This window comes from Lissotriton vulgaris, chromosome 2_1 (genome assembly GCF_964263255.1).
Source record: "Lissotriton vulgaris chromosome 2_1, aLisVul1.2, whole genome shotgun sequence".
Lineage (NCBI taxonomy): Eukaryota > Metazoa > Chordata > Amphibia > Caudata > Salamandridae > Lissotriton > Lissotriton vulgaris.
The window spans coordinates 1,727,972,223-1,727,996,572 of NC_141687.1; the positions used below are offsets into that span (position 1 = coordinate 1,727,972,223).

At 42.4% G+C, this 24,350-nt stretch overlaps 1 protein-coding gene across 1 annotated transcript in view; it reads left to right on the top strand.

Moving 5' to 3' along the window:
- Positions 1–24,350, top strand: part of LOC147733201 (mucin-2-like) — a 1,190,401-nt gene that overhangs the window by 657,675 nt on the left and 508,376 nt on the right. Inside the window, exon 19 of the mRNA XM_086957735.1 lies at positions 15,749–15,849. Within this exon, the coding sequence (XP_086813861.1) occupies positions 15,749–15,849 (101 nt within the window). The remainder of the gene's footprint in view (positions 1–15,748; positions 15,850–24,350) is intronic.

The following is a 24,350-nucleotide window of genomic DNA, read 5'->3' on the forward strand; positions in this document are numbered from 1 at the left end:
GAAACTGGCAAAAAGTATTCATGCACCATGTGCTCAAGCCATGTCCCAGGTTTACCTTATTGAGTGGATTTGTCTGCTGTATCAGTTCTTTGCTCATTGGAGCCATCTCTCCCTTAGCTCTCTTAACTCTCTGCAGTTCCCTCCTGGGGTCGCATGTGCTGATGCGGACCCAAGCGAACCAAAACTGATCCCACTAGGGCGGGAGTGGAAGTGGAGCGCAGCTCGAGATTCCCCGTGCGCTCCTTCCACCCTGAAGACCGCTGGGCCAACACACATCTGGCCGAGCCCCGAGGAACCCAAAAACCGGACAGCAGAAACAAACTACGAGCAAAAACCTGTCGCTCAAAACAGCTACCTAAAACGGCCGTCAGAAGCGCCTGCCACTGCTGCTGCCAAACGGACACCAACGAGCACGACCCCAAAAGGACAAGAAGAAGAATAGGTAGGTGCCCAGTTGTGGATTTATTCCATTACAGTGCGAGTGTTGGAGAGCAGCTCTCCACCAGCTCGCTAGCTAGCCTCCATGTTCCCTCATCACCACCATCAACTTATACACCACATGCGTACTTGATGAGTCGGAGGATTTTGGCCTATGAACAGATTGTCCTACAGGAAACCATGAAGTTACTAGGGGAACGGAGATACATTAGGCCCAACATCAGTTAAGAAGAAAGATTTGGTTGCATGGTTTGGGAACCAATGTGGCCATCATCATCAAGGCGGTGGATAAAGGCGGTGCAGTAGTCTTGCAGAATACCACGGATTATGTGGAAGAAATAGTGCTGCAATTGGGAGTCAAAGAGAGCTGTTGCCCAACGTCGAAGGATCCGACTCTGGAGATTAGGTCCTTGATAGAAAAGCTGACAAAGGATGGGCTAAAACAAGGCTTTCTGAGCCAACCAGGGAATTACTTCTTGAACAAAACAGAACCGAGGATTCCAATGTTCTACACCCTCCCAAAGGTACACAAGCACCTGGTCAAGCCACCTGGAAGACCCATCGTCTCTGCGTGTGCATCTATCCTCAAACCGTTTAACCAGCGTATCAATTACTTCCTGCAACCATGGGTTCCAGGGACCAAATCGTTTGTGAGGGCTACAATGCACATCATCCAGTTGTGAGAGGGCCAACCATTTGATAAAAAAAAACAACTACTGGTGACTATAGACGTCTCCTCCCTCTATACCTCCATTCCGCAGGGGAAGGCACTGGCCGTGGTCAGACTTACTCTGGATAAACTTCCCAGATCACATTGGATACCTATGAGTTTCCTAATTGCCCAGCTAAAAATCGCAGTGAATAAGAACTACTTCATCTTCAGGAACCAATATTACTACCAGTGCAAGGGCGTTGTGATGGATGCCAGCTACGCACCGTGCCTGGCGAGTATTTTCATGGATGATTATAAAGAAGAATATCTATACAGCCATGAGAACCCCTACCTAGACAACATTGCTATTTGGAAGCGCTACATAGACAATGTGATAATGATTTGGTCCAGCACTGACAACGATCTTTAAGACTGGCTGAACCACACATCAAGTGATATTCAGTTTACCATGGCCTATAGCAACGAAAACCCTTGACTTCCTTGACCTCACTTTCCGAGTGGAAGAAGGCCTTCTATTCAGTGATCTTTATCGGAAACCAACTCAAAGGAATACGCTCCTCAAATATGAGTCACACCATCCACAGAGCCTGAGAGATAACTTACCTTATGGCCAGTACCTCAGGCTGAGGAGAATTGTACCCGGAGGACGGACTTCTTCAAAGAGACGGAAACCCTTACTATATACCTGAAAGTGAGAGTCTACCCAACAGGATTACTAAAACGAGCCAGGAAACAGGATTGGTACTGCCCGCAAGACCAGCTGTTACAAGTCAAACAAATACCTGCAAGGATTGAAAATATCGTCAGCGTGACTACATTTAATTTCAAAAGTAATGACATAAAAAACATTGTGAAAAAGTACTGGAATCTGGTTACTACTGAACTCAACACTTCAGAAGATCTGTTATTTGCCTTTAAAAGAGGCAAGAATATCAAAAACAATGTGGTCAAAGCTACCTTCAACCACCCAAGACACCTGATCTCAGAGGCCATTTTGGCCTGCCACCTATAATTGGGCATCACGCTGATGTAAGGTGTGTCCCCTCACCATTGAGGGATCCACCTTCACACACAACAATAGAACACACAAGCTGCCCCTTTTCACAAATTGCAACAGTACCAATGGGGTGTATGCCATCCACAGCACGTGCAATATGCTATATGTAGGGCAGACTACACAGAAGGTAAAAGCGAGCGTATTGCAACATATGAGCAGAGTGAGGTGTAAGGTACCAGGAGCCCCATTGGCTGAGCACTTCACTACAGACAACCACCCCCAGGAGAGCCTACGATGGTGGGTATTGGAGAAAATCTGTCCCCACCCTAGAAGTGGTTTCTTATCTGAGTCTCTGAACTTTAAAGAATGTAGGTGGATTCATTCTTTAAAAACAGTAACTGAAGGACTCAATGAACTTGAGGAAACTTCTAGACAGATGGGGCAGTTATAAAAGATTGCTCATTCACTCTTGTTGATATGCACATACATTTCCGTACCCTGTGTGTCCTCTACTATGTCCACAGACTGTTTAACTGTACGTTGATTGTGTATGTACCTTAGGTGCCACCTACAAACTGGCGATATGTAATTCTTGCCCAATATGGTTCACACAAGAGATCATTTCCCAGCACCGATTATGCATGTATTTGTTTTGTTTAACTAATTCTTGCCCATAATGGTACACACAAGAGAACATTACCCTGCACCGATTGTGCATGTGATTGGGCTGTTTAATTAATTGTATGACTGTATAATTATGCACTATCTACTTTTACGGGTACACTTTGCCTGTAATTTCAAACACTTGGATTATTGCCAAATGAGGCGTTGGCAGCCTCAATATGTAAAAATATGGAGATTCTCTCTCTTGCACTGATCGTATATGTAACTACATTCATTTCATTGGTTGGTGATTTTATTCCCTTTTGAGTTGTGGCCTCTACACAAGGATCTTCAATAGGTGTAGGGGTGAGTGGTCCCAATCCCTTACTGGCTGTATTTAATTGAGCAGAATATAGTGAGCGTACTTGTCCTTGACAAGGGGGAAACCCCCATCCCCCTGGAAACAAGAAACTTCTGAGAGGAGGTCTGGACAAGTGAAGATTGACGTTTTCACAGGAAAAGATTCCAGGACACAGTTTGAACTTGGTGAATTTTATACAATCTGACTTGTTGGATTTATCAAGTCAGGCCAAAAGAGACAGCGAACACGTGTTTCGCCCCCTGTACATGGCCTTCAGGCCTGGGGCTTACTCAGGGCTGTACGTAAATAATATACATGTTAGCGAGAAGTAGAAAGCATAGGAACATGTTGTGTTTAGCAGAAAAACAGAAATAAAGCAAAATTGAAAGTTGATATTTACAGAAAGGGGTTGTGTAGAAGAATATAGCATAACAATAAAGATAAAAGTAAGAATAAAAAACATGTGTACATTACATAGAGTGAGTTCACAAAGAGAAATTGGGGCATATGTGAAGGCGCCTTGGACAAATTAACAGAAAATTCAGTGAAGAACAGGAGATTAGAGAATGACATTCAGGGGTCAGAAATAAAGGATATTGGTTGGTAAAAACATGTAGGGAGGTAATGAGAAGAAGGAAAAGAGCAAAGAGAAAGAGGAAGAAGGGGAAACAAATAAAGGATAGATGACAAAGAGGAATAGTCAGGTTAAATGATAATAACATTGCAGTTAGATTAGGGTTAGCAATGTAGACATAGGAAAGTTCAGGACAAAGCTAGAAGAGCGGATTATGTCAACAGTTTATGGTCCAACATATAAGTAAAATAAAAAAACACCATTAAGAAGCACAGAGGTAAATCATAAACATATTTACATATTGTGGCAGTGAATTAGGTATTCAGGTCCCATGTTCCAATCCGGGTATATGAGGAATGAACAAAGCAAGGATTAGAAAAAGTATTGGCTGGTGGCTGGGCTGTTGGACACAGGGTTTACCTTAAATGGGCTGAACTTAACCTGTTTGTCCAGCATATCTAGAGGCAGAGAGTCTGCTCTTGTGTTGTAATAATCTATTAGCTGGACTTTGAGGGTGAAAGTAACCGTGACTATGAGGGTGGGTCAGGTCATGGTAGTGGTGGTTGCGGCGGGGAGAACAAGGAAGTAAGTTTAACTAGAATGGGGTTTATCTGCAAGTCAGCACTGGGGCGGCAAACTCGATTAGAGCGCTTACTGTATTATTTTGAGATAGGGCTGTAGGGTCCTGTTAATTCCAAACTTTTAATCAGTCTGTAAAATATTAATTATGACGTTGATCAAGCCAGTATATACAGGCTGTATTCTGCTCTAGAGCAATATGCAATGGCATGATTAAATTCCTCTGACGCTTTCGCACTTACCTCTAGTGTTGGCGGGTAAATCCTGTGGGCGTTTTGTCCGGTCTGACGGCAGCAGATCAGAGTTAAGCCGACGGGAGTCTACTAAGAACCCTTGGTGAACTACGCTTCCAGGTCCCAGGGTGGTTCCGGTGTGGGAGCCTAGGTCCAGCCACCATATTGGAGTGGTGTGAGTGTGATCTTAATAAATTAAGGAATATGGGGCATGAGCGTGAGTGAAGGGGTTTATTATATTTTATGTAGGGGAGCATGAGTGGTTGGTCAATGTGTGGGTTTGACCTTAGTAACACGGAAAAAAAGCGCTAAATTCTCAGGATAGTGTAAGGTCTCCGAGGAGGGTAATAGTATTTGAATCTCGAGCGCCATCTTAGAAAAGGGTGATTTTTTATGGAGATATCCCGGTGAAGCACAATGATAAAAGCAAATTTTATAAACAGAATTGCTTGGAAACACACAAATTTATTTATTGTTATTAATCAGATTCAGGTAAATTGGCTGGAAAATAGGTGTAATTGGTGTGGTCACTCTACCTTTAATGGATATCGAGGTTAGGACAAGGTATGCTCAGTGTGTCAATCCTGTGTTAAATGGAGTCACTGATTAAAAAAGTCATTTGTACCCATGATGGATGTGGAAAGACAGGTGTTGTAGGCGGGCTAGTCTGCAGCAGTATGGAAAGGGGAAAGAACATTGTTATAAATATTGGTAGGCATTTATGGTGCCTCAATAGGATGACATAGTCCAAACTTTTCGGCTTTCAGAAAGAAACATAGAACACAGTATTCATTCTTCTCCCAACCAGACATGCATTTCTGCATCGTTGTTCAGTCCATGATTCACTGTATTGAATCTGAGGATGAGTTTGGTTTCTCTGCTCCTGATTTTCAGTTTGCAGTTTCCCCCACGTTTACCTGATCGAACTACTTCCAGACCATAGAACGTAAAGTCTTTTCTGTTCGGGTGACTAAGGTGGAAGTGTTCTGTAAGCTGGTGTCCAGTTTTGAATCTGCGTATATTCCTGTAATGTTCTTGGATGCAAATTCACAAAGGCTGTATTGTGCTTCCAATGTATGGTAAGTTACAGGGGCAGAGGATCACATAGACAGTAAATTTTGTGTTGCAATCTATCCATTCGGCGATTGTGAAATGTTTGCCGTGTGGCATGGGTACACTTGTTGTCTTGCTGATGCTCAGTTTGCATATGCTGCAGTTGCGTCAAGAATGGAAACCTGCTGTTCTGTCTAAGAAGGTTGTTTTTTGTTTTTCTCTGCTGCAGTAATTAGATCCATTCCATGCCACTTCTCAATTTTTTCTCTGATCTGTCTGAGAATCGCTTGTGTTGGATCTCGTGACAGTAGTTGGTAGCACTTCTCATCTGTAAGCTGGCGAATTGCCTCATGAATATAGTCATCTATGCGTAGGGCTACTGGATTACCCCCTTTGTCTGCCTCCTTCACAATCAGGTCTGTTCTGCCTCAGAGTGATTTAATTGATGCTCTCTCTGGTTTAGTGATATTATGCGGTACATATCTACGTCTCTTCCGGTATTTAATATGGTCATATTCAAGATCATGAGTGTCTGCAATGTGAAAGGCATCTATGCAATTTCTTGTCGGTAATTGAGGGATGAATTTAAGATTTCTTAGTAAGTTCTGTAGCTAGGGATAGGTTGGTGTCAATCCCTTATTCAATCTCCGTTCTGGTGACTGAAGTGGTATCTGGTTCACGTTCAGTGAGGTTTGATAGCAGGCCCATGTTAGTGAGGTCCAGGATGGATAGATCCGAGATCACCACTGGGGCAGGGTCTTGGGGGTGTTGACTCGATCAGCAAAATATGCTTTGAGTTTTAGTTTTCGAGTGTACTTAAACAGATCTATTTGTGTTCTGGTTGGGTGCCAGGAGGCTATAAGGGAGAATGAAAGTCCCTTGTTTAGAATGCTTGTCTCTGGGTCAGAAAGTGTTATTAGTGACAGATTTTTGGTTAGGCTCCCAGTAGCTAGGGGGCATATTATCAAGCCTGTGCGCTAAAATTATCGCCGCTATATCGGCCGAAAACGGCCGATAAAGCGGCGATAATGGGCTTGATAATATGCTCTATGGAATTCCAATCGAAGCACATGTTAGATGTGAAGACATCTAACATGGGCTTCGATTGTAATTCCACAGAGCATATTATCAAGCCCATTATCGCCGCTTTATCGGCCGTTTTCGGCCGATAAATCGGCGATAATTTTAGCGCACAGGCTTGATAATATGCCCCTCGGTTCCTTTGTCCTGTTCTTTGGTTCCTGACCTGGTAATTACCCCTGTTGTTTTGTTTGGTGATTGTCTGTATTGCAGCGAACTTGCTGTTGTAGTATTTCACGTGTTTGGTGTTCTGATACACAATCTGTAGCACAGAACCTCCTCAAAAAATGTACCTTGCATAATGCAGGGTCCTCTTCTAAATTCGAAATTGGTGAGTCAATCTCTGAGCTAGATGACGCTCCTGAGTGTTGAGAGGTATGAACCACTGGCATATTGGATGAAGGTTTAGCGTTGTATTGTTGCGCGAACGTATATACTCTTGCCAAATTGATAATCAAGCTGGTCACAACTGAGCTTGCAATTTTTTCTTTTTACTATGTCCTCTTCATATTCATCGATGACACGATTGAGTATCTCGTAGTTCTTGTTAGTGAGTTCTCCCCAGTTAGAGTCTTCAATGTGTTTGCTCAAATTATCAACTTCGGTTTTTGCTTTGTTGCATTCTTCCTCTGCATAGTCTATTAATTGTTTGATCATATTATTTGAGCATTCTTTCAAATTTGCTTCCCATTCCTCAATATGGTCTGGGTTTGTTGTATCTTATGGTGGGAAAATCAGAATTCTCAGTCCTCGTGGAATCCTATTGGCCTCTTTTTTTTTTTTTTGAGGGATGCAGCCTGCCACCATTTTGTTGTTTCTTTTTTCACTGCAGGTTCCAGTGTTTGTTTGAAAGGTGCTTCTTGCTGAATTTGGTTTTCTAGTCGTTTTACTTGTGACTGGATATGTTGAAAAGGTCTCATCAATTCTAGCCGAGCGTTGTGCTCTTTGGTCTTGGCAGTATGCCATTTGTTGCATAGTCTAATTATTTTTCGTGGAGATGAGATCTACTCTTCATTTAAGCTTGCTGGTTGTTCAGAGATTAGACCAAATGGAAATCTTCAATAGGTGTAGGGGTAGGTGGTCCCAATCCCTTACTGGCAGTATTTAATTGAGCAGAATATAGTGAACATACTTGTCCTTGCAAGGGGGAAACCCCTGGAAATAAGAAACGTCTGAGAGGAGGTCTGAACAAGTAAAGATTGACGTTTTTGCAGGAAAATATTCCAGTACTCGGTTTGCAGTTGGTGAATTTGATCTAATCTGACTTGTGGGATTCATCATGCAGTACAAAAGAGACAGCCAACACGTGTTTCACCCCCTATACATGGCCATCAGCCCTGGGGCTTCCTCAGGGCTGTACGTAAATAATGTACATGTTTGCGACAAGAAGGAAGCATAGGGACACATCGTGTATAGCAGAAAAACAGAAATAAAGCAACATTGAAAAGTTGATATTTACAGAAAGGGGTTGTTTAGAAGAATATAGCATAAAAATAAAGATAAAAATAAGAATAAAAAAAATATGTATATTACAGAGAGTGAGTTCATAAAGAGAAATTGGGGCATATGTGGAGGCGACTTGGACAAATTAATAGAACATTCAGAGAAGAACAGGTGATTAGAGCATGACAATCAGGGGTCAGAATTAAAGGATATTCGTTGGTAAAAAAATATAGGGTGGTAATGAGAAGAAGGAAAAGAGCAAAAAGAAAGAGAAAGAAGGGGAAAAAAATAAAGGATAGGTGACAAAGAGGAATAGTCAGGTTAAATGATAATAACATAGCAGTTAGATTAGGGTTAGCGATGTAGACCTAGGAAAGTTCGGGAAAACACCATAGGCTGTCATCCCCAAACCCCCACACCTGACCTGATGAAGACCTTCCTTGACTTCTTAATTAAGCATTGATTGGGTTGAAACGTTGACGATCTCCTATGGTCCAGATCTATCAAGGCTCTGGGTACAAATGATTGAATAATTTATACAAACTTTAGAATCATTATGTTTTTCATAGTATTCTGGCCTTCTCTTCCCTTGTATATACTGTGGTTTTAACCACCTTGTACATAATATATGCACCATGTTCTACCACTGAGCACAAATGTCACTTTAGTACACATCGCTGTAAGCTTCACCTTGCTTTGACAGCCTTGTTTACAAACTTATAACTATATATAAATGCTTTAACCCCTTCTGTGCTCATGACGGACCCCAGCTGTCACGAGTCACAGTGGGCGTGTACACACGACAGCCAGGGGCCCATCCGAACCATGCCCAAGAATGGAATGTCTAGCACCGCGGCAGAATTCGCGCCACAGCCAAGGTGTTAATTAATATAAAGCAAGATACTCATCAAATTTGCGTTAATGTTCTTTGCTATGTGTTCCATTTTTAACTATTTCAGATATCATTAATGAAGGTTGTCGAATAATACATAAAAGAAATATTTCTTTCAAAAAGATATAGTTTGCATGCCCAACAGAACCATTGTGTTTGTTTATCTATCAATACCAGGTTCTGGGGGACACAGGGTCACCCCATTTTTGTTTAACATTTATTTGCAAGATCACACTGAATCCTTATATGCCCTGTAGGACCTGCTAGACACCTTTGGAGACCTAACTGGACTCCAGATTAATTGGGGTAAATCTTGTACTTACCCACTCCGGAACTTGAATCTCGCAGAGAGAATTGCATTGAAACACAAGCACCTTCCCTGGCAATTTGACACCTTTTTCTTCTAGGGATTAATATGTACCCCTCTGACAAGCATCTTTTAGATGTGAACTATGGCAGGACCTTGACTTTGGTTCGGAACTTGATGAGCTTTTGGAGTATTCTACCATTATTGCCGATTGGCTGTGCATCTTTAGCCAAAATGTTTACCCTACCGTGGTTCCCATACTTTCTTTCCTTAAAGACCTGCCAGTGCGGTCTTTAAGGAACTAAAGGGACTGGAGTCGGATTTCATCTGGGGACCAGCACATAAGCATGTATCCCTTCAGATATTACATTGCCCTATTCAAGAGGGGAGCCTGGCCACTCCGAATTTCAAGCTGTACGTCACTTGAGCACAACTACAATGGCCTATGCTGTGACTGGCGAAGAACAGGATGGGAGATTTGAATTTTGGACTTAGTGAGCTTGGAATTGGAAATCTACATCACTGGGTATTATCAGCAGATATCCCTACTAAAGAGCTCCCTAGATTATTACGTGTGGCCAATCTGGTATGAAATAGATATATGCAACCCATATATTTAAATTTGTTAAGCATCTGGTTTCTCCGATAACAAAGTGTCCCCATACAGAGATGTTTAACTGCAAGGTCTCCCAAGAAGGTAGAAAATATTCAAGCTTTTAAGATTTTTCCAATAGGGTTGTTTTGAGCTTTCTAGCCTCATTTCAAGTAGGAGAGATTTCCACACTTTAGGGGCCAAGAGGCCAAAAGATTGTCCAGCCATCCGAGCTCCTTGCACCCTTGGCAAGCTGCTAACGTCCTTTCAATGGATCTGAGGCACCTGCTTGCAGGGCCGGACTGGCCATAGCAGCACCGGGCGTTTCCCCAGTAGGCCGCTAGGGTGGGGGCTGGTTTGGGGCCCCTAGGAGGCCGCTTTTATTACCGGGGGTCAGCAATATCGGCCCCCGGTAACAAAATCGGCCGAAACCGTCCCACGCAAACTGCTCGGCTGCACTGCCCCTCACCCCCGGGGGGGCAGGCTGAGCAGTTTGCCCGGGCCGGTTTCTGTTCCCAGTCTGGCCCTGCCTGCTGGGTTTGCAGGGCTTGTTGAGTTTCTGCAAATAACGAGGAACACGTTTGTTTTTAGAATTCTATAGCAGAAACAAAGGGATTTGAAAGATACTCTTTCATCAATCGGGAACCAGTGGAGTTAAATGAGTGTTGGTCCTAGAGAGGGGCATCTGGGATACCACTCTAGGATCTCCCTGAGTTCAGGTTGCTTTTGGATGGACATGGCCCCGGTCCCTAGTGGGAGGTTGAACTGCTCCAACTAGGCAACCTCTTTGAGGATGGCGCCCTGCAATATTTCAACAACTTCAAGACTCCAACAGCCTAGGAGCGGAGTCCTTTCTCATCTATCATGTGTTAAAATGCAGTATTAGGCATGTGTGTGTTGATGGATGCCGCAGAGCCTTTACTCTATCAGGAGCTGCACTGTTTCCTTAGCCATGGGGTTGAACGAAAGGCTGTCTCATCGCTTAATGCAGCTTTTCTAGCAACAGGCATGTGCTGGATGCTTAGAGGCAAGACAAGATGGGAGACAGACTTCAGCACAGTTTGTTTTTGGACAACAATGGACAATGGCATTAGGCCACAATAAGCTTGTGTCCCGTAATACATGCCTCAAAATTACACAATTTAACTACCTCCATCAGACTTACCACATTCCCCAACGCCTAAACGCGCTGTTCCCTTCGACTCCTTCCATTTGTGCAGATATGCAGATGTCAAATTTTTTAATGTGGTGTGGGAGCGCCCGCCTCTGGTATTTGCCTGGACCAAAGTACTCGAGCATATCTCTGGAGTGATTGATGTACAGCTTCCTCTAGTTCCATTACATTGTCTATTTGGGATCAGTAAATGTATGAAGTTACTTGAGTATGGCAAACTTGGCACTAGCGTTATATAAACGTCTAATAGCCATGTCGTAAAAAGAAGCTCAACTGCCTGAAATCTCAGTATGGCTTGGGGTGACATATAAATGGGCAGTAGCAGAAGCAAATATTATGTCGTCTGCTTCCAATGGACGTGGGGATGCAGGTGGCATCACACTCTGGGACACATTCGTTAAGAAGCTCTTTGACAAAATGCATCCCCTTCCCCCTGATGTGTTCCCATCTTTGTCCGATGGGGGGCTGCAGCTCCCAGGCACCTCTCCCTGGGCTGTCCTCTCCTCCCTCTTGTAACGTAACTGATGGCCTGTTGCATACAGTAAAGTGATACTCCCCTTACACAATATACAATAGACTTTCTCTCCAGCCTCCTACCACCTTCTTAACAATGTTATTGTGTCATATATTTTCTGTAGTCTCCTCTCTACTCTCTGTATGTCACTGGAGAAGTCCCTCCTACCTACTAGCCAGTATTTATAACTGTTCTTGTTGTTGATATTGTAGATCTCTAATGGTATTGGCTTTTTATATAAGGATTGGGTATATTAGCTTGCACATGGAACCCCAATTATTGTGAGTTTCAGAGGGCCTTGTTGTCTTATAAAGTTGTTTGATTGCACTCATCTGTCAAATTCTAAGATCTAATGCCGCCTATTTTGTCTCTATTTGTATCTTGAAAATGGCAACAAAGATATTTAAAAAAAAATGTTAATTCAAATTTGCACCAAAGATGCACACCTCCCCAACAAAGCTCTCAAAAATAATGCTTTACTGAGAGCTCACTGACAATAAAAACATTTAACCTTTTTCAAGCTTCATTAGAATACTGGTAACTTCAGGCATCATGATCTCAGCAGAAATTTGTCATTTCTTTCCACCAAAATCAATGTAAAAGGTTGACAAACTAGGTGGCAATAAAACCTATGAACAAGGAAGGAATTGATATAAATGCCGTGAGTACTAAATGTTCTCTGTATAAAAGACATGGGTGAGTAAGATCCTTAAGAGTCCTTCCCAAAGAATTCTGGTGCGCATGCTGTAGCAGATACTGTTGGCAATGGTTGATTGCTGCTAGCTTTCACACGAGTATTCATTCCTGCTCACTTTCTGGTGCCTCTATCACCATCTAGGGCCATATGTATCATTCATAATTGTGATCGTAATCGCGTTTGTGATCGCAATTAAGCTTAATGATATGTATTAAAGAAAATCTGCCTTGCAAAATAAGGAATCGCAAAATTTGTGCTTCCTTATTTTGTGAATGCATTTAAGGAATCGCAAATTGCAGTTCCTTAAGTGGAATGTATGAGGCACCCAAGTTGTGCGAATATGGCATAAGGAATCGCAAATTACCACCAACTACAGGTTGGTCGTAATTTGCGATTCCTTTCAAAAATGCAAATTTTTGCATTTTCAAAGTGGCATGTGGCTCACACTCATGCCCTCAGGGCATGTATGTGTGCCACATGTGCAACAATGCTCATTTCAGGGGTGCAACAGGGTGTCCTTTTGACACCCTGGCACCCTTGAAATTGCATTCTCAATTTACGATTCTCTAATTGAGAATCGCAAATTGAGAATGTCTTCCCAATCATTTCTATGAGCATGAATGGGGAGGTATTCCTTAATTGTGAATTGCAATTTGCGATTAGCAATTAAGGAATATGTAGTATTCGCAAAATGATTTGCAAATCCTACATACATAGCGTTTGGCAATTCTGAAATAGCGATTCTCAAAAAATCGCAATTTGAGAGTCGCAAAACCAAAGTTTCATACATATGGCCCCTAGTCTTACACAGACTGAGGCCTGATATTTACTCCCCTGGCGTCTATTCACTAAACCTTGAAGCCCCCACATTAAATAATGCACATAAATCTTCTTTTGCAATTGAAGAACTACTAATGTGGAGATACATCAAAATGTGATATTTAGAACACAATTTGTAATACTTACAAGAGCCTCTCAATGTCACCCATGCATGCATTAAACTTACAGAAGCTCAAATTTAAGTTCATCACCCCATAAAAATGTCTACCCATCCTAGTCTCTAAATCATCCCGTTTGTTCTTTGTGGGCAGTGGTCTTCACTTACATGCTAACTGTTTAAGCCTTCTTTCTGAAGCATTAATGTTCCCCTAGCACAGGTTTTGGTGTGCAGTCTCTTGCAGCCTGGTCTCTAAATCTGGCAGCACCATCTTGACTAACTACTGTCTTCTTTGAAACTATGATACTTCTGCTCACTATCTGAGCCCTGTCTGTTTCAACTGCCTGTGGCACAAGGACTCAGCTCTCTGAAGCTAAACCCACACTTGGCTTATGTTTTTATGTGCAGAGTTCCCATCCCAAATCGGGGGAGTTTTTGCTGTAGTAAACTTACTTTTAACTTGTAGGTTGTGAACACCCAAAAAAATAAATTTGCACAAAAGTCTACATGTTTGAATAAAACCCATCATGTATCTCTAGATTTTGCTTTATTAAATTATCTGTCTAACTAGTTCTTGTAAATGCCATCTCTTTATGAGTCTTGCTGTAGCTAGCCCAGGTTTAAACGGTCTGCTTCTTTTGACAGAAATAAGTGATTGGGGAAATAATCTTTATTATTGATAATAGTGTATTTTATTTTATTACTCTGCACTGTTTAATTTTAAGGTTAACTTTCATTCAATTTACAGGCTGCCGGATTCAACATGTTTTGCTTTGAGACACTAACACTACACAGTAAATAATTAATAAAATACACTTTGATTTATTTATTGTGCACTTCATGTCGTCTGAAGTGGGCTGCGAGTCCACTGACGTCGACACGCTTCAAGGCTCATACACTCCAAAACCGAAGGTGGCCACACATACTTCGTATTGCCAGAACCCAAGCATTCAGGACATTTCCTTGGCTACTATTCTTTCTTTATGTTTGAAAAAGGCAACAGAATATTCATCACATTTGTTACAAAAATAAAAGTATCTCCACAATTTTAGGCTGATATAGTGGTTTTCACTAAAGCTTAGCCCTGAATGTGCTTCCCAAAAAAACATTGTTATTTGGTTGCAGGAAGAAGCCAAAGAGGAGCAGTTGTTAAAACAACTGTAGGAAATGGGTTACTCATTGAGGGGGGTGAAACCCTACCCAAGCAGCAACCACAATTCTTGTCAAGGTGAAACACAAGTGATCTCCAAAATAAACTGTGGTCAACCATCTGGTACATGGCACAAAAGCAGTCAGGCTCAACTTAGAGGCAATGTGTAAAGTATAGATGCATCACTTCAAACAGCAATAAAGTGAAAACACAGCTCAAGAAAAATCCCACACTAATTTAGAAAACCAGAGTAACATTCAATGACTTGTTTGAGCCCAAGATGACAACAATTTAATAAGTAAAGCTGGAGATATGCAATTTTAAAGACTTAAAGGTAAAAATAGTGCTAAAAAGCACACATCTCCACCCTTTTGGTTATCTGGTCGCTCCAGACTGGGACAAAATCAAAGGTTCAGTCTGACTGCAATAGAGCAGGGTCTGGATACAGAGACAAAGTTACTCCAGTGGAACAAAGAACCTTATATACCTGGTGCACAGCATGTGCTGTGATTCTTTGCAAGGCTTTGTGTTCTCTGATGTTGGTTCTGAAAAAGCTGTGTGACGAGGCTTTGCGGGGCCTTATGTTACTCTGCGTCAGTGCTGATGAAGTTGGCAGCAGTGCAGCAAGGTTTTGCATACTCAGCAGTCAATCTAATGAGGCTGGCAGCTGTACAGTGAGGCTATGAGGGGCCAACATCTCATTGCATTGTTTCATGTTGCTTCTCGTCTGTTCCGATGGGGACCACAGCAGCACTGGCAGAGCACCTTAGGCCTATTTTCAAGGTTCCAGGTCAGGCAGAGTCCAGTTACAGGGTTCAAGTTGGTTGGCCAGTTTTCTGACCCTGAGACTTTGATCAGGAGCGCAGCAAAGTAGCCCATGGAGTCTGTCTGGTGGTCCTGGGTTCAAGATGCAGGTCCAGTCCTTCTCACTAAGGCAGCAGGGCAGCAGAGTAGTAGTCTTTCTTGCAGCAGAGAAGCACAGCAGTGGGTGATATGTCTTCAAAAAGCAAGGTTAGGCCTGACTAAAGGTTCTTTTTGCTCGTTAAAATGGCCATTTAAACGAGCACTTAAAGTTTGCAATGGCAGGCCTGTGACATGTTAAAAAGGGCTACTTAAGGGGGTGGCACAATATGTGTTGCAGGCCCACTAGAGGCATTTGAATTGCAGGCCCTGAGTACATGTAATACCGCTATATTAGAAGCCTACAAGTAAATTAATGTGCCTAATAAAGTGTATGCCTATTCTACCATGTTTAAAGGAGAGAGCACAAGCACTTTAGGAGTGATTAGCAGTGGTAAAGTGTACATAAATGTTGCAAAAAAACAGGGGGGAGGAGGCAAAACGTTTTGGGATGATGCTGCAGAAAGGACCAAGTCCAACAACAGTACATGAAGGTAATGTGACTCATTATATTATGAATTAATTCATATGTAAATTATCTTTCTCCCTAGATTGCAAAGATCCTAAGTTCTACTTTAACTGTTCCAGCGCTGCTGTAGGCACACCAGGATTCCAATGTCAGAAAAGATGCAATAACTTGGAAGGGAAGTGCGTAAGTACAGCTTCCAGGTTCCACGTGCATGAGAGAAGGAGACATTTTGGTGTTTTTTTGTAAGTGCTTCGGCCCTCCGATCAAAGATTTAAAGCTCAGGCTAATCCAAACTAGAATAATACAATAGTAATTTTAGGAGCATGGATAATGAAAATGTAGTTTCAGAATCAGCTCCATAGTCTAATTATCCAAGCAAAGTAATAGGACTGCATCTGAAGCCTGTACCTTTTCATTCTCTCATCCCTCAATATTCGAGTTTTAAAAGGATTCAGGAGCAACTATCAGATAGAGCTGCATAAACCATAAAATAAGACAAATAACGTAAAACATACATGAAATAATGTTTGATGTCAGATGTACACACCCTATTTTTTAACCCTATCCGTGCTGATGACGGAACCGCTCCGTCATCAGCTGCGGTGGCGCTGTACTGGTGACGGAGCGGTTCCGTCATGGCCCTGCCGCATCGCGCCTGCGCGGCGTTGATTTTGCGCCTGCGGAACCGCTCCGTCATGAGCACAGCTCAACTGCGGCTGGTGACGGAGCAGTTCCGTCACCAGCACGGCCCCACCGCGCGGCCGCCCCGCCCCCTTAGCACTGCGGCGGAATAGCCGCCGCAGTGAAGGGGTTAAAAGAACAAAACATTTGCCTTCTCAATAGAAAAAAAGACGGCACAGTTGATCGTTCAATTCCACTTTAAACTGAGTTTTTACATAAATGAGAAAGTGAATGGAGGTAATGCTTACAGGACAGTATAAATTGAGGATGATAGAACAAGCTCCCACACGTTTTGGAAAATGAAGTAACTCTTGCTGCAGTGGAAAACATCAGCAGGAACTACAGTGTGAGCTTGCATTCTACTCACCTCCAAAAATATCTTGTAGAAATATATTGAAAGCCAAAGTAATGGCCTGTATGATTAAACATAGAAGGCAATGTGCAATGACATTAACTAAACAACTGGAGCACGCTGTCATCGTGGGAAATTGGCATATTGGATTGAGGGCAAGAAAGATATCTTTGCTGCACATCTAAGAGCAACTAATGAGAGAAGCTGATAATGGAGAAATACCACTTGGATTGATGTTCAACCTACTGGTCGTTTTAGATAAATGTAATTTAAAAAAATTTGGTATAAAATGTAAATATTTAAAATACATTTGTAAAGTTTTAGGAGTCGGATGTTGTGTTTATAGGCAATAAGGGCGGAGAGTTATTTAAAAATAAAAAAAATATTTGTAAGATGTATTTTTAGGGGATATGTATGTGGAGTATTTTTTTTATTGAAACAGAAATCTTTTTTAAAAAACTGTAAAGTTTTTGTGGTGGTTTGTTTTCTTCATAGTGAATTCGGGTGGGGAGTAATTTGAAAATAAACAATATTTGTAAATTGTTTAAAATGTTTTGAATTTTTTGAGAGAATTTAGTATTGTGATGTTGATTTTATAGGAGATAGGGTAGGGAGAAGTTTTTAAATGTTTCTTAAAATATATATTTTTTTCATTAAAGTAGAAATGTCAAATTAAAAAGAAAAATAATTAAATTTGAAAAAAAATATTGAGGTTATATTTATATTTGAGTAATTTGTTCTATATTTTTTGTAAATTCGTTTCCTGAAAAATAGAATACATTTTTTTAATTTAAAATGTATTATAAAGATGCACTGCCACCATATTGTTATCTTTTTCCACCTGGCTGGCAATCATGACTATTGCCGACCAGCGGAAAAGTGGCGTACGGACTTTCCTTCCGCCGCAGTACCCCCTCCATGGTACTATGGCGGGGGTAAATGTGGTTGTGATGGCGGGCGGTTTGTCACCGCCGGCTGGCGATCCGCCCGCCTTCATAATGGGCCCCTTAGTGTTTTATGAATTTGTCGTAGTGTTGGATTAGAGTACAGTGTTATGTAGTGTTAGTTATGTGTTAATGGTGTTATTTTTTGTTTATTGTTAATGTTAAAGTTTGTGGGTTTCTACGTGTTATTGTGAGTGGGTGTTGTTTTATTTTTCTTTACATTTAGAGGTATTTCAGATCGTGAATGGCAAGTTAATTCTTGCTTTGTTGTTTTAAGGTGGAATTTTTTTGAAATGTAATTTGTGAAATATACAATAGAAGGATATAGTTTAATTAATTTGTTTGTTTCGCTTTTTTAGTCTATTTATTTTATTGGAGAAATTAAAATACTTTCTGAATGCAGTTGTTTCGTTAATGTTATTTTTTGTTAAATTTTGTAGAAGCTGTTAGGAGAAAAGTATTTGTTAGTAATAATTCCTTTTGTATTAAATGTATAATTTTCTAGAAGTTAGCGCTAATTATTGGTTATGTTTTTATACTCACTTTGGGGCCTACTACGATGGTGGGCACCGCAACAGAGCACGGGACCGACAACCGAAGTTGCGTTGGTCCCGCCATGCAAATTAGGATGCGCTCGCCACACTCCAGGGCGCATCCTCGACATTAACATTGCGGCGGGCAGTGGTGTAAGCAGCACCCGCTGCAATGTTAATGCCCATGTTGTGCATTGTCGTGCACAACGCGACAGGCACCGCGCGGTGCCTGCCACCTTGTGCATGGCAATGAACGTGTTACCATGGGTACCCCCCCAGTGCAGCCACCAACACCCCCCGGTGCCCGCAATGGGCCCCCTCTGAGATTTCCCACATGACTTTCTATGACGGAGTCTCCGCCATGGAAAGACATGCATCCTAATATGGATGGAGGCGCCTGCAAGGCACCGCCACTATATTGAGTCCCTTTTCCGCTCACCCGGCAATCCGACTGGCAGAAAAGTGGCAGACTGTCTTCCCGTCTGCCGCTGTGCCCCTGCAATACAGATATGGCAGGGTGAACCAGGGACATTTGGCGGGCAGATCGCCACCGCCGGGGCCCGGCGGTGTCAGTCCGCCCGATATCATAATGGGCCTCTGTGTATTAAAATTTCTATTAATTTGATTTTGTATTGCTTTTCAAACGTATTGTTTTTTTTGGGTTTCCTGGTGGAGTTGGTGTGAATTATAATCTGTGAAAAATAAAACAGGTTGCAGTTTTATTTCATTTGCTTATTCACATTTTTAAATGTTTATTTTTATTTATTTATAATTAAATTAATATATTTACTCTTTTTAGTTGATGGAGTGTCCTTGGTAGATGTTCTGTTTTTTTCGATTTTTGTAGAAGCTGTTAAAAATAAAAGAATATTTGTTAGCTATGTTTAGTTCATTTAAATAATTTATGTTAGTTGTTGGTGAAATCATATACTTACTTTGTGTTATATGTTATTGTTGTTTTGTCCGTAATTCTTTGTGTTGAATTTTCTATAAGCAATTTTAGTGATGTTGAATCTGTTATATATAAAGGAAATAATGATATAATATTTTAACAATTTTAAAAATGTATTTAGTTAAAAAGTTTTGTGCTTAACTTTACCGCAGCATGTTTGGAATAGTTTTTGGTATAGTTCTTTTTTGTTTCATCTTCTCTGTCTTAAACGTTCACTTCTCCTCCATGGTCGTCCGTAATGCGGTAAATTTTATGTTAACTATTTGATTGTTTTTAAAGTGTTTGTTTAATTAGTTAGAGTTTTCTATTGGTTTGTGTTTTGTGTGTTTGAATTATTTTGGTTGAGATAGCTTTTTTGAATTTTTTAGCTGTTACCTTGTAATTTATTTGATGTTTAGTATGTGTATTTATGCTTTGTTTTTATTTTGTTTAATTTTATAGGTAGATAAATGTTTTATTTTTTGTGGGAATATTACATATTTATGTTGTTTATTTTTGTTACTTTTTATTTATTTTTATGTTATATTGTGTGATTATAATTTTTTTTATATATAATTCATTTGTTCAAATTATTGTGGTTAATTTGTAATGGATTTTATTGTTTTTTTAAATGAATTGGTATTTGTTATTTTATTTTATTATCGTAAATAGTATTTATTTATGTTTATATTTTATTTTCGATGTAGTTAATATGTATTATATCGATGTTTGTGTTGTAGATATTGTTGATATTGATATTTTTGATGTTTCATTTTATTTTAATGTTATCAAAATTATTGTGTTTCTATATTTTTTGTCAATATTTTTGTAATCGAGATGTATTTAAACTATATTTTATTGATATTGGTTTTATTTCTATTTTGTGTATTGTATGTCAATATTTTTGTTTACGATATTGTTGACTCAATTATTTTGTAGTTCGCTGTGATGAGAGTCGATGTTGTATCAGTGATTCATTCGCTTAAATTAAATGGAATGAGGAAAACAAAACTCATGATTTTTCTATCCCCTGCATGATATCGCTAGATGATACCTATTTAAATGTAAAATAAATTCAATAATACATACAGTCGCTCGGCCCTCATGTCCCCTAGACAATCGGCTATCTGCCATAGGTTCCGCCTGATTCAGTTAAAGGTATTACATAGGGCCTACATGTCCGCTCTCACCCTGGCAAAAATCGGGCGACGCCCTGACTCCCTATGCTTGCGAGGCTGCAACTTACCTGCCACCTTCTTTCACATATTGTGGGATTGTCCGAGTGTTCAGGAGTTTTGGGGCCGCGTCCTCCAGAAAATGAGCGATTCCTTGGGCAAGCCTCTGCCACCACTGCCACGGCCATGTGTCCTTGATATCTGGGGTGCAAACGATCTCAATGTTCAGGAACTACAATGGGCAGCTCTCGGATTTCTATTAGCTAAGCGCTCCATTGCGATGAAGTGGGGTTCCTGAGACAAACCCCTGGTGGTGGGATGGGTGGCTGAAATGGACAGGTGCATGATTGCCGAAAAGACAGTGTACAAAGTTCGGGGTTGTACGAAGGTGTGGGACAGGAAGTGGGGACACTGGAATGCATACAGGGGTGTACTATGTGATTCTCCAACTGCTGAACTGGATATGACACGGGCTGGACCAATGGGAAGACTTCTGCATTAATGTACTGCTGCTTTGTTTTGGTGCTGTTTCTTCCTATTTGACATATCAATTGTGACTACGGTTTTGACTCTGCTCTTATTATTTTGCACGTTCCTGTTAAGCGATTGTTGTTGGTTTGATAAAAAAGAGAAAATACCAAACAGTTGGACTCGCTGCCATACGATAGTAACTTGGTCTTAGCATCGCGCCTTGATTTAGAATTGCCGCCGAGCCTCCGGGATGTCGGCACAGAGGCTGTGTAGTATTTGTTTTCCATGATTACTGACGTTGCCGGCCCCAGGGTTATGGGAATGACAAGCTGTGTATGCTTTACCTTTTTGCAATAAAAACTGTTTAAAAAAAATAAATAATAATAATACATAAAGTCATTTGAACTTTATTACTTTTACTTTCTTATTAGGTGTACCTGATGGTGGTTGGTCTAGTTGTTATTATACAGCCACTCCCAGAGGGCTGGCTTACACCCCACTCCACACCCATCTAACACAGGTGTCACAGGACATATGACCCTGATAATAAAAGGGGCCGGGCGCACGTGCCCTGGGCCAGTTCTACGCAGTAACTAATGGTGTCTGTGTCGTGCTCATTTATGCTTGAGGGCCTAGGGTCCTACACCATTACATTGGCGATGATCGGGTGAACCTGTGTGTGTAGCCTCCTTGTTGGTGGTAAATGCGGGAGAGAGCAGCCCGTATGTATGGCACCCCTGCTAGCAGGCGTTGGATGCCCCGATGGCCCACAGGGAGATGTGAAGAGCCCTGGAGTGAAGGAGGTGACTAAGAGCCCACCCTGTACCTGAAGTACCCACAAGTGTGTGGCGGCATATGAACATTGAAAGACTGCATGGTGAGAAAAGGAGCCAGTGGCATGACCCCAGCCACTGGCTGATGGGGCCTCAACTGAGAGAAATCTGAGCAGAAGCTCACCCCGCATTGAAGTGACTGGCCACAGGGCATGAGTTGAGCTCAAGTGGGTGCATAGAAATGGTCTGATTGTGAGAAGAGCTAGTGGGGGGAAAGCAGATGGCAACGAGAAGCAAATACATCCCAGGACCCTCTAGGTGTGAAAAGGCAGATGAATGGCCCGAGTTCCCACTTGTCGAGGTGGCCCCAAGCTACCTCACCAGCTGCAGGAAGCAAAGAAAGGAGGGGTGGCAGATCTAGTGCCATGGCCCCAAGCTACCTCACCAGCTGCAGGAAGCAAAGAAAGGAGGAGTGGCAGATCTAGTGCCATGGCCCGAGTGCATGAGTTGGACGGAAGCTCACCCTGCATTCGAGGGGCAAAGCCACAAGCAACTGTGGTGAGGAGCAAATGCCTGTGGGGGTGGTGTCGGTTTGATCCTTTGAACGAACGCCACACGCCGAGACTCTCAGCAGACAGCTACAGCCACACGCAGTGATTGAAGAGAAGGCTGCTGGCCGGGGGCCAGAGCAGTTACAGAGATCGTGTGCATGGCCGGCATCAAATCAAAATAAACATAGAAGTCCAGAGGTTGAGACTGTATAATTCCACAAGCCCAACGAGTATTTTCATTTGACCTGTATGGACCGCAAGGTTGTGAACACCCGTGGCATCAGGGCAGCTGCCACAACTGAGGATACAGCATTGCAGTGATCACCAAGCGAAAAGGCCTGCTACGTTTGGAAGCTGCCAAGGTCTTGAAAGAAGGCATCATTACTGACATAAGTGACTTCTGGGTAGCGTATTCAGGCTAGCGTGGTGAGAAAAGACCGTCATTCCTCACTGGGGTTATGTAACCCCTGTATCTGCATAAGTGGAGAAATGGAGGCCCCCACACAGCTATGCATTCAATGTAAGGCCTGGTTTGAACTCGTGCATGGCCTGGCAAGAAACGAAGAAGAGGTGCTGCTGCCCTGCGGGAGGCGTCCCACTGCCGGAAGACAAGTGGTGGCCTTCATCAGCGGAGACCCACCCGCGGGTGAAGTGAGGTTGGCAGAACTGAAGAAGCTGCTGCAGATCATAGTGCAGCAAGAGGGCCCCAGCCAGGAAGAAAGGAATCTAGTCAGGCAGCACCGGAGTCTCCAACACCATGAGGCTGGCTATACAATGTTGGAGTGTGGCGGGTTGATGGAGAAAGTCTTGTAAAGTGAGCTTGCGGCCTGTGGAGGTAGTTCCTTGCACATGCATGATGCCGGGCTAACGGTGGGTCTTTAGGAACTCTGTGAGGCTTGCAGAGTGAGGAAATAAAATTGCTGGGAGAATTGTGTGCAGTGCCACCCAGTGGCTGAATTCAGGAACTGTGATAGAAAGTAAAAAACATAAAAATGAAAGTAAAGGGAAAGAGGCAGCCAGAAACAACCCAAGCCCATAAGGGTGTGAAGTTGCATGATTATTTCCCCCCCAAGAAACTGATTAGGAACTGCCAGGCTCCAAGGCAGAGACAAGGTAATACACACAAAGGATTGAGTGAGGAGCCTATGAGGAGAGCTGCAGTGATGCCTAGTGGCCATGGGTGGTCACTGCAGCAGCTAAGTATACCTGTTGCCAGAGTCAGATGCCATCAGCGAGAGGAAGGCTGCTGTGACAATGGGGGAAGAGGACTATATGGTACGAACTGCAAGACAAGGAATGGCGGAGAGGATGCATCATGACCTTAGCGGACTGCCATGGGTTGAGGGACTGGCAAGAATTACCTAAACATCCCTGGGCTGCAGGAGCATTGAGAGACAGTGAAATGCATGCCCAGCTGCGGATGGATGCCACCACAGGTGGAAGAAGTGAGTACGCAAGTTGCCCGACAAAGGAGTACTATCAGATGAAAAAGGAGAGTGCAAGGACAGAAGTGCACCAAATATTGTACCCCAGATACTTACAGCACAGGCTGTAGCCCAAGAAGAAAGATGACCTGCAAGAGGTCGGCAAAGATAACCTGCAAGAGGTCGGTGCAGATGACCTGCCAGAGGTTGGGGAGGATGACCTGCCAGTGGTCAGGGGGAAGACAACCTGCCAGAGGTTGTAGAAGCAGTGACCTGAGAAAAGGTCATAGAAGCAGTGACCTGAGAAGAGGTTGGAGAAGCGGTGACCTGAGAAGAGGTTGGAGAAGAATTGACCTATGAAAAAGTCAGAGAAGCGGTGACCTGAGACGAGGTCAGTGAAGCAGTATCCTGAGAAGAGGTCTGAGAAGCAGAGACCTGAGGAGAGGTCAGAGAAGCGGTCTACCTGAGAAAGGTCAGAGAACAAGACTAAGGGCAGGTCAGTGAAGATGACCGAGGAGAGGTCTGACAAGATTGACCAGAAGTTGACTTGAGATATGAAGGCCTACAAAAAAAGGAAGACGGTTGCGAAGGCAGGTCTGGTCACAGAACAAAAAGAATGCACTGTCCTAGGGCAGGACAGGGCCAAGGAGACCTATTTGAAGTACATGGAGAGGGCTGATCAGAGAAGACGAGTAAGAAGATGCGACAGACCTCGTTGCAATGTGAAAGACAAGAGGAAATGGCGAGGAATGAAGCCACTGCAGAAGTTCAAAGAAGAAGAAGAAGAAAGAAGAGAGGAGGGGTGATCAGTCAACTCACACACTGCACAATCGAGGACGACTGAATGCA